At 34.8% G+C, this 9,914-nt stretch overlaps 1 protein-coding gene across 1 annotated transcript; it reads right to left on the bottom strand.

Moving 5' to 3' along the window:
* Positions 1-1,255: 1,255 nt before the first annotated feature.
* LOC114290129 (oxoglutarate-dependent flavonoid 7-O-demethylase 1) lies at positions 1,256-7,788 on the bottom strand. The gene is made up of 4 exons (XM_028234020.2): positions 7,564-7,788; positions 5,125-5,372; positions 3,973-4,297; positions 1,256-1,860 (listed from the first exon to the last, which is right to left on the bottom strand). The coding sequence occupies exons 1-4, from the start codon at positions 7,651-7,653 to the stop codon at positions 1,570-1,572; spliced, it is 954 nt and encodes a 317-aa protein (XP_028089821.2). The 5' UTR covers positions 7,654-7,788; the 3' UTR covers positions 1,256-1,569.
* Positions 7,789-9,914: the final 2,126 nt, after the last annotated feature.

The following is a 9,914-nucleotide window of genomic DNA, read 5'->3' as shown; positions in this document are numbered from 1 at the left end:
GCTTAGAACAGTATCCCAAATGCTTCCAATGTTGTTGAATGTGTCCCTATTCCAAAGACTTAAAGGTAAGCCATAACACCTCAACCACACACATCTCTCTTGTTCTAGATAAAATCCTGGCTTCCATTCTACCACAAACCGACTCCAATCCTTAAGCCATTCTTTGATATTGCAAATATTTGATTTCAGCTCCTCTTGAGATTTGAAGGTTAATACTATATCTCTTCCTCCCCTTTTTCTGGCCATTACCTGATCCAACCCTTTCTCCTTCAGGACATTTTCAATGCTAATAGTAGAGTATTCAGAATTAAGCCTGACTATTGCACTATCATAAAGCCATCCATTACCCTCTTCATTGGCTTTTATGATCAATCTTGTTTTCTCAACCACAGTGGGTGTAACCCTTTTTAATACTTCAGCGAATGATCTTCGGCCTATAAATGAAACATCATCCTTGTTTTTGATAGTTTCAAGAGGCCTTTTGATGGTATGAGGTCTGCTCCTGCTCTGTTCATCTTTGTTGCTCTTGATATTGGTAGCTTTTTTGACTTCTAACACCCTTTCATCTACCAACAGACCATTCGCTTTTTGGATGGCAATGTCTACTGCTACAGGGCAATCAAATCTCACAAAACCAAATCTAGAGTTTGACATTGTCCTTCTTTTGAAGGGTATAAAAACATCCTTAACTATGCCAAGCTGAGTGAATAGTTCGGACCGAGTTTTAGCATCCATACTTGAAGGTAAATTATCCACAAATAAAGTGAATAGTCCATGCTTAACTTCCTTATCTTGAACTCCACCTCTTTCCCTCTGCCTCACTATTGGAATCCAACCTCTGTTTACTCCTTGTGTCATTGCATTTTCACTGAAGCATTTTATCAAATAGGTGGAGTGCAAAAACTTCTTAACTGGGTAGAACAGGACCAGCTACTCTTGGCTTCCCCCAAAACACAATACCCAGATTCAATCAGAGGGTCAGAGAGGATGCAAAAAGCCTTACTCGAATGATAATGGATGGAATATTTGAAAGAGTGATCAAGTCGCCACTAGTGAGTTCTAACCAAGATCTTCTTCAAATTCAAACCACTGACCTTTGCATATCATCGATCGGTGAATCGCTGAACGCCGAGGAGATCACTAGAGATCGCCGATCATAGTCGATGGAGATGCTTCGCGTCTAAAGAGGCACCCTTCAATCATTTCGCCGATCAGTTGTTACCAAATGATAAGGTAAGTAGGTTGAACACCATAATTTATTTGAATAAAAATTATATTATTTTCTCAATAAATATGAAAATAATTACATATACGAGAAGTATTATATTAAATTGATTACTAGTCTAACAATACCTAGAAAGCTAACCGTCACCAAACCAACAGGCACAGTAGCCCAGGTAGAAACAAACACCACATATATCAAATTTCTGTCATAGGAGTTGACCTCGTTATTTCATATAACGAAATTTAAGTGATAATTTCACACCACACAGTAGTACTAAAAAATCACTAAGCGAAAAGCTTTAATTTATTTGAATAGAAGGTTTTCACAATCCATATATAGGTGGCTTAGGTAGTTGATAGTTGTGAATTGGTTTGGACGTCATCTTCTTCATTTTGAATCCTCATGACATCAATACATGACTTTCCCCGGAGTTCACAAGCAAGGAAAGCTTTCAAGTAATCGGTAACATTAACTCGCCGGAATATAGCAGGAGTTTGAGAAGTGATGAGGCTGGGAGCCGGACCCACATCTAGTTCCAAATTTGCACCGAGAAATGTGGCGATGGAGAGTCTCTCTTTCTCGGAGTTAACTGTTGCTCTGTGCTCTATGCTCTTGTATATTCCATTTGTCACCATCTGCCAAATACCATGGAAGTCAAAATGACAATAGATTTCCCACTGCCTAGTTGTGTGTGGCCATGATAAACTGGCTAATGATCTTCTATCTGATATTTCATAACGCTCACCACAACTATTGAATCATTAGAAAATTTAGAGATATGATAATTTAATGAATGTGAATGGTTTGGAACAATAGAACAAAAAGATTTTTAAAAAAAACAATAATGGTAAAAAATGTTAGATAAGAATATTTATGCTATATAAAAAGCTAATTGAAGAATTTAAAAAATAAAATAAAAGTTATTCTATATATAATATAAAATTATTCACACTACAAGAAATAACACTTTTGGCAACCGAATTTAGCAACTAAAAAAAAATTGGAGGCCAAAAGCTATTGAATTAGCGACCAAATATTTTATTAGTCGGCAAAAGTAAAAGATTTAGCTACTAAAGCTTTTTAGTCGGTGAAAATTGCTTATCGACGACTAAAGAAAATTTAGTCGCTAATTATCAAACAATTGGCGACTACAATATTATTTAGTCGCTAAAAATTGCGTAATTGGCGACAAAATTAAATTTTAGTCGTTGTACAATGACTTTTGGCTACTAAAATTATTTGGTCACCGAATGATGTAGCTACTAAATTTTTTTAATCGAGAAATATAGTTTATTGGCGACCAAAAAATATTTTGTCGCTAAATATTCCATCATTTGGCTACTAAAAGAAATTTTAGTCGGCGATAATATATATTTTACGCTACCAAATTATTTTTGGTCGGCGTATTATACCTTTTGCCGACAACATAATATTTAGTCGCCAAATGTCAGAATATGATATTGAAAACTTTTTAGCAACCAGCAAAAATTCAGTCGCTGTATATGTTTTTAACTCCTTATATTATTATATATTAACATTTCCTGACAAATACAACATTTAGTCGCTAAAGATCGAAATTTTTTAGAGGGAGTTATTTTATATTCGCGCCTCACACATTTTGACTCACACATTTTGCCTCTCTGTACCGCCACCACCGCTCTCTCACACAGATCAATAACCAGCAAACCTCACCACCGCGCATCCTCAGCACCGTCTTCCCCGTACGTCTCAAATCAGCACCACCACCGCAGCTAACAAGTTCGGTCTTTTTCTCACTCCCTTTTGGTCTCTTACTCTGTCAGTCTCTGTCTCTCTCTCTCTTTCTCTCTCTCTTTCTCTCTCACTACCCTTCTATTTCCCCATATGGTTTTGCTCTAGGGTTGTTTATTCTACCTATTTAGTTTAATTTTTTGTTCATTTCTGCAATGGGTTTGTTTGAAGTGGTTTCATTACTAGAGTTTTATGGGTTTCATGTTGCAAATGGGTTTGATTTTAGGGTTTGATGCCTTTCCCCCTCTTTTTCCTTTCTCTCTCATTATTTTCAAAGCCTTAATCCATTGATTGTCTATGTATTTGCATGTATGGGGTACTCATTGATTGTCTATCTAATCTCATGTATTCTGATTATTTTCATTGAAATTTTCTGTCTTGTATTCTACTCGTCATTATTTTCTAAATCTGTTTATGTAAATCTGTGTATGAAATTTACATACACAGATTATCTCTTATCAAAAAAGTTCTTTATCATTACCACAAGAATGCATAATATATACTACAAAAATATATAACATGTACATATGGTATACATATTTTGAGAGTGTGTAACATAGAGTTTCTCAATTTATGTTGTCTAAATTATAGAAATTATCTTTTTACCTAAATAGACATGTCCAATTAGACTAGGGGGTGTTTGGGAAGTAGGTTGGAGGCTAAAATAGTCAATAAAGACAAAATAAGTTAAAATAGTCAATAAAAAAAATATCACATCTAAACCATAATTATTTCATTTTTTTTTCTCTCATAATCATCAAATCAACTATAAAAACAAGACAACCAACTTTCCAAACACACATTTTTTAGCCAAACTAAAATAGTAAAAAAAAACCAATTAAAATAGCCAACTTTCCAAATGAGGTCTATATGAACTGAAATCCGGAACTCTAGAAACTAAAAGGATGAAATAGATAATATAAAGATAAAAGTGAAATTAACCGTTTTCATAAAGCATAGTTGGAAAACGATATTACCTCTAGCATGTCTCCAATGTTAACAATAAAAGCATTTGGAAGAGGTTTAATAGGAATCCACATTCCATCTTTCTTGATTTGCAACCCTTCCATTTCATTGATCTGAAGGAGGATAGTGAGTCCGACTGCATCCGAATGAGGGGTCAGTCCGATGACAAGCTCCGGTTGTGGGCATGGAGGATAATAGTTCATCCTCATGGATTGCATCCCTTCCTCAAATAACTCCCTCATTTCTTCACCTTTCATATTTAGTGCTTTCGCCATAAACTCAAGTAATTTCATGGCAAGGTTTTTAAGTTCTGCTGAATATGCTTCTATGCAATCTCTGCATGGTATGAGACAAGTGTTTACTAATGATCTTTTTGAATCCATAGAAGATAATTTACCCCAAAAACAAAAAAACGGGGAAAGAGAAGAAGAGAAAAACGGTTTTTTTAGGCTTATTTAGCTTGATTTATTTTCATCTTTAGTAATTTCTTTTCAAAACTATGTCAAATATTTTTGATTTTTGATTCGTCTTCAGTAGATGACACTACAATAAATTAAGGTTTTAGAGATAAAACTTTAGGGACAAAACAATTTTAGGGACGAAATATTTTTGTTGACAAAAGTGTTATTATTATAATTTTAGTGACAAAATATGATATTTAGTGGTGAGTTATTATCTTTTTGAGATCAAATTTTTTGTTTCAAAAAATAATATTTTTTGAACAAATTATTTTGTCATGCATGTATTAGTGATATTTTTAAATTCTATTGCTAAAAGTCTTTTTTTAGACTTTTCGAGATTATGTTTTAGCGATTATATTCACGATGATAGAAAGTATTTTTATAACAAAATTTCACTTTTAGAGATAAAAAGTTTAGTTTCTGAAACTGTTATACGTTGTTTTTCCTGATGAGATTTTGATTACTTTCCAAATAAAGTGTTTTTAGTTAGAGAGATTCATTTGAGAGCATAAATTATTATATTGGTTAAGAAAACTACGTAATCGTGTCCCCACTCAATGGTATTTTCTTATATCATTTTCTTGTTTGTAGGGTCATGTACTTTGTAAGGTCCTTACTATTGGTTGAGCACTCTGTGAATATAAAATTTTCAAAACAAATGATAATTACTCGAGAGTGAGTGAGAGAGAGAAAGAGAGAGACCTTAAGGGAAGAGGGAGTTTGGGAAATAAATGAGGTTTTCTCAAGTGAGTTGGAAGGGTGACCATGTAAAAGAGGTCAGCCCAATCAAGCTTCTGTTCCTCGGACCCAACAAAGGCTTGTTTAAATCCTTCTATATCCTCTGGTTGTTGCCAAAGCTTGTCCTTCTCTTCTATTGGCAGATTGAAGAAATCTTGAATCTCCAATTTCACCTTCTCTACCAATGAAGAGCTCACTCCATGATCTATTACCTGCAATTTTATTATAGAGTAAATTACAAATATATCCCTTGAGATTTGCTTAAAATGCGAATTGTCTCCTGTAGTTTGGAAAATAACAAATATCTTTCCGTCAAATTTTTTTTATTTAATAGAATTAATTGAAAAAGTGAAATTTCTTACTGTTCACCTATACAATAATAAAATTATCTGAATTATTAATTAAAATAAAATTTTAACATTGTTAAAAACTGTTAATTAACTTGATGATTTATTAATAAAAGGACTTATTTGTTATGAAATTAGAAACCTTATGGGGCATAATGTAATTTCTAGAATCATAGGAGGTAATTTGTAATTTAAATAAACCCCAGGGAGTGTGTTTGTAATCTACCCTTTATTATAGTACCAGATTCACAACAAATATGTGAAGAATTTATATTAAATTGGATAATTGTAATCCAATACAAATATAAGAAGAATTTAACTGTTTAAAAAACAAAAAAAGTTTTATTATTAAAATCATGCTTCTTGTTTTTTTTTTTTTTTTAAATAAATGTAATCTTATCGATGTTTGATTGATTGGATTTTTCTATGGATGATCTTTTTGACTTGACTATAAAATAAATGGTTCAAATTTTGGAAATAGACTAAAAATTGGCCCATTTGACTCGTCACAATAGTCTGAATCTTGTCTAGGGAAATTGCAAATCAGTGAGATAATAAAAAAATATTTGCATTTTTATGGTGATGCAAATTTCCTTCCTTCGTGTGTTTAGTGCAAATCATTCATGTGTGTTAGAATTGCACTAGAAAAAATTTCACTGTCCCACTGTTCTTCAATTTTTCCATCTTGTCCTTTTGTGTGATGGGTTGGCTTTATAAAAGAGCAATGTTAGGGTCCAAAAAAAATTACTAAAAATTCTACATAATAATCACATCAGTGTGACACACTCATGTGACTATTGTATAGATTTTTTGATAATTTTTTTGAAATTTCTAATATTTTTGTTTATGAAATGTTTGTTCGATATTCTTCTCGAGTACCAAAAGTTAGTCTCTTTTCATTCTTTCATTTCATTAATTAATTAATAAATAAATAAGTTAGAAACTTACAAGTTATAAATTAGAATTCATTCATAATAACATGACCAAAAAAAATTAAATTTTAAATAATTAAATTTTTGATAAATTAAAATTCAATATATTAAATGTTGATAGATATACAACTAACTAGCCTAGAAGAGCCAACCTAACCGAGTTGGATGAAGTCTGTATCTGGGCTGCTAGCTATGCTAGCTATGTTGTATTTTGTCTCTGATTTTCTGTTGTTTGTGTGTCTGTTGGTACCTCGTCAATAGATTCTTGGTTGGTGCTGTCATGATTGTGTGGGCTGCTTAGTGCCAACTTAGTTGAAATTGGACGGTTTCACTATGTTCCCCCCCCCCCTTATTGATGTCTCTCTTCCTTCTTGTAAGGTTTTCTCCCATCAATAAAGTTTTTGTGTTGACGAAAAAAAAAAAAAAAAAAAAAACTAGCCCAGAAGAGCCTTCGAGCTCAACTCAGTTTTGTACATATGGCCCACTATGTGCGATTCACTATTGCTGACTAGCCCATATTAGAGTTTCTTTTCTCTGCTGATATATTCTGTTCTATAGGTATGTTGATTGGAGGTGTTTGCTCGGTGGAGTACATGGTTTGTTTCTGGAGGTGAGGATGCATCTTCAGCTGGTTGCTGTTGCTGTTGTTTCTGCTGGTGGTTTTTTTTTTTTTTTTTTTTTTTTTTGGTTGCTGCTGTTTCTGTCTCTCTTCTGTGTTGGTATCTCACCAACCAACCTGAGCTAGCTTTTGTTTGTGTATCTTATTTGGTGCCAACCTAGTTGGGATTAGGTAGGTGCTCAATTTGCTTTTGCTCTTGGCTCTTTATTGATGTATGGCCATATGTATTCATGTTAATTATCATCAATAAAGTTTCTTTTTTTTTTTTTTTTTTTTGCTGATAAAAAAAAATATTATGTTCTATAAAAAAGCGTACTGTTTGAATCTTCAAAGGACCTTTAGATGACACCAAACCAGTGTCGCTAAAGACTCACCTCTTCTTTTGCAGAATCAGCAGATCAGCTCAAGACGATATAGATTTAATCTTCATCAAATGTCATGATATTGCAAGTAAATTTAAAAAAAAAAATTAAAATATTTTCATCCATATAGATAAAGAAGGTACCTGAAAGAAACCCCAACCCTTGCATGAATGGTGAAGTTTCTCAAGCTCTGAAGAGTTCACCAAATTATCTCCACAAAGAAGCCTCTGCATGCTGATTACCGGGACTTCCGGTAAGCAAGTAGTATTATCAACTGATATTGTTACGGACAAGTGGGCTCGATCACTCTGGGGACGCACGTACCGAGGTGGCACTGTTGTGTGTGGTTCCTTGGCCAATTCTTGAACAGAAGGCACCTTTAGTGAAGCCCCAAGTAACCATATTTTTCTTGTGCACTAAATCAAAGCCACAAATCATGTAAGGTTGACTTGATTACAATTGATATATCATTATGAAAAAAAAGAAAAACAAACAAAACAAACAAAAATTGATAGAGGAAATCACGAAAACAATTTTAGTTTTGGTTTGAAAAAAAACAACTCTAGGATTAAATAAAGAAAGAGTTTAAGAGAGGGAGAATTAGATCATCATAATAAAAAAATAAAAAGATAAACTGAGAGAGAGAATTGGGTGAAAAGAAATTTATAATTTACTAGCGGTTAACCCATGCCATGGATGGGATATCAAAATTTTAATAACATATTTTTAATAAAAACAATATAGATAGTAAGACTTTTACATGCAAATTATGAAAGTAAAAATCATTGAGACCAGACAAGAACTCCATTTTCCTTTGTCCCCAAAGCCCTCGAGCTAGATTGTCAGATACCACAATCTTTTTTGTCTCTTGTAAGAAAACAATATCAATATGCCTCTCCTTTAGTAGTCTTTTAATTCTTCCCCTCTTCTCAGGCTTCCCAATCCCTCTGACATTCCAAGATAAGAGCTTCATAATTAAACAAAATTAACCTTCTAGTTGACCCCAGCACACTGCTATTCCTCCTCACTAGAGCTATTAATATGGGTCTCCTTAAAGGTGTCTTGGTCGGGGTTAATGAGGTCCTTGTATCACATCTCCAGTTTGCGGATGACTCTATTATCTTCTGTACAGCAGATATGGATCAAGTGGTTGTCATCAAAAGAGTGCTTCGATGCTTTGAAGTTCTATCCGGACTCAGAATTAATTACCTCAAAAGTGTGGTGTGTGGAGTGGGTGTTGTTGAAGATTCACTGCAGAATTTTGCAAGGTGCTTGAATTGCAAGGTGCATAGATTGCCTCTGAAATTTCTGGGGCTGCCATTAGGTTCCAACCCAGGGAATAAATCTACTTGGAAACCAGTGCTAGACACTATCAGAGTTAGACTTTCAGGTTGGAAGAGGAAAATGATGTCCTTTGCTGGTAGACTAACCCTCATCAAATCTGTCCTATCCTCCCTACCCGTGTACTACCTCTCTCTCTTTAAGATGCCTGACGGTGTAGCCCGCGAAGTGGAGAAGTTAGAAGCGGCTTTTTTGTGGGGTGGTAATGGGCTTAAAAGGAAAATTCATTTGGTGAAATGGCTAGATGTAACAAAAAGCGTCCCCCAAGGGGGCCTCGGCATTAGGAGACTCAGGGATGTTAATGCTTGTTTGATTCTCAAATGGTGGTGGAAATTTGGCACTCAAACAAATGCATTGTGGAGGAAAATTATTTGTAGCAAATACAAGATAGAGGTTAATTGTTGGCTTCCTCCTGTGGTTTCTTCGTACAAACTCTCTAGGATGTGGAGGGACATTCTCTTCATCGGGAACCACAATGCCATTATCTTTAACTTTTTTATACAAAGTTGCCAAATCAAGGTGGGTGATGGCTATAGAACCAGATTTTGGTATGATAGGTGGTGTGGAGCCACTTGCCTCAAGAATGAGTTTCCCTCACTCTTTAACCTTTCTGTTGACAAGGAAGGCTCTCTTCACCAATATCTTGCAAGGAAAACAAGTGACACTGATTGGAACTTCAACTTCAGAAGAGCCTTGTATGCTTGGGAATTGCCGGATGAATCTAGACTGCTTAGTGTGTTGGCCTCTGCTCCTTCACCAAGCACTGGATGTATGGATAGTTTGGTCTGGTCCTCTTCTACTTCTGGTCCCTTCTCTGCAGCTTTTCTTTATTCCCATAGCACCTCTCTCTTGGGGCCTGATCTTCCCATTACCAAATTCATTTGGTGCAACTTATTACCCCCTAAAGTCCATTTCTTTGGTTGGCTTGCCTGGAGAAATAGAGTTAAAACCGCAGATTTTCTTCACAACCGGGGCATCCTTGGTTCCAACGTATCAACCTCCTGCACTCTTTGTAATTCTGCTGTTGAATCTGCCAGTCATGTTTTGCTACATTGTCCTTTCTCTTGGTCCATTTGGTCTGCTGTGCTATCTGACTGGGGAATCCTTTGGTGCATCCCATACTCTGTAGCCGAATTACTTAACTGGTGGATGA

Source organism: Camellia sinensis, chromosome 12, assembly GCF_055761805.1.
Source record: "Camellia sinensis isolate YWXY chromosome 12, ASM5576180v1, whole genome shotgun sequence".
Lineage (NCBI taxonomy): Eukaryota > Viridiplantae > Streptophyta > Magnoliopsida > Ericales > Theaceae > Camellia > Camellia sinensis.
Note: the sequence above shows the minus strand (reverse complement) of the source record. Positions and strands in the feature narration are given on the sequence as shown.

Bases quoted from the DNA above. Each gene is read 5' to 3' on its own strand.
- LOC114290129 (XM_028234020.2), bottom strand. From the start codon at position 7,653: ATGCAGAGGCTTCTTTGTGGAGATAATTTGGTGAACTCTTCAGAGCTT. The intron at 4,298-5,124 runs GTCTCTCTCTTT...CATACCATGCAG, and splicing joins AAACTCCCTCTTCCCTTAAG to AGATTGCATAGAAGCATATT. The intron at 1,861-3,972 runs GTAATATCGTTT...GGTATTTGGCAG, and splicing joins ACATTGGAGACATGCTAGAG to ATGGTGACAAATGGAATATA.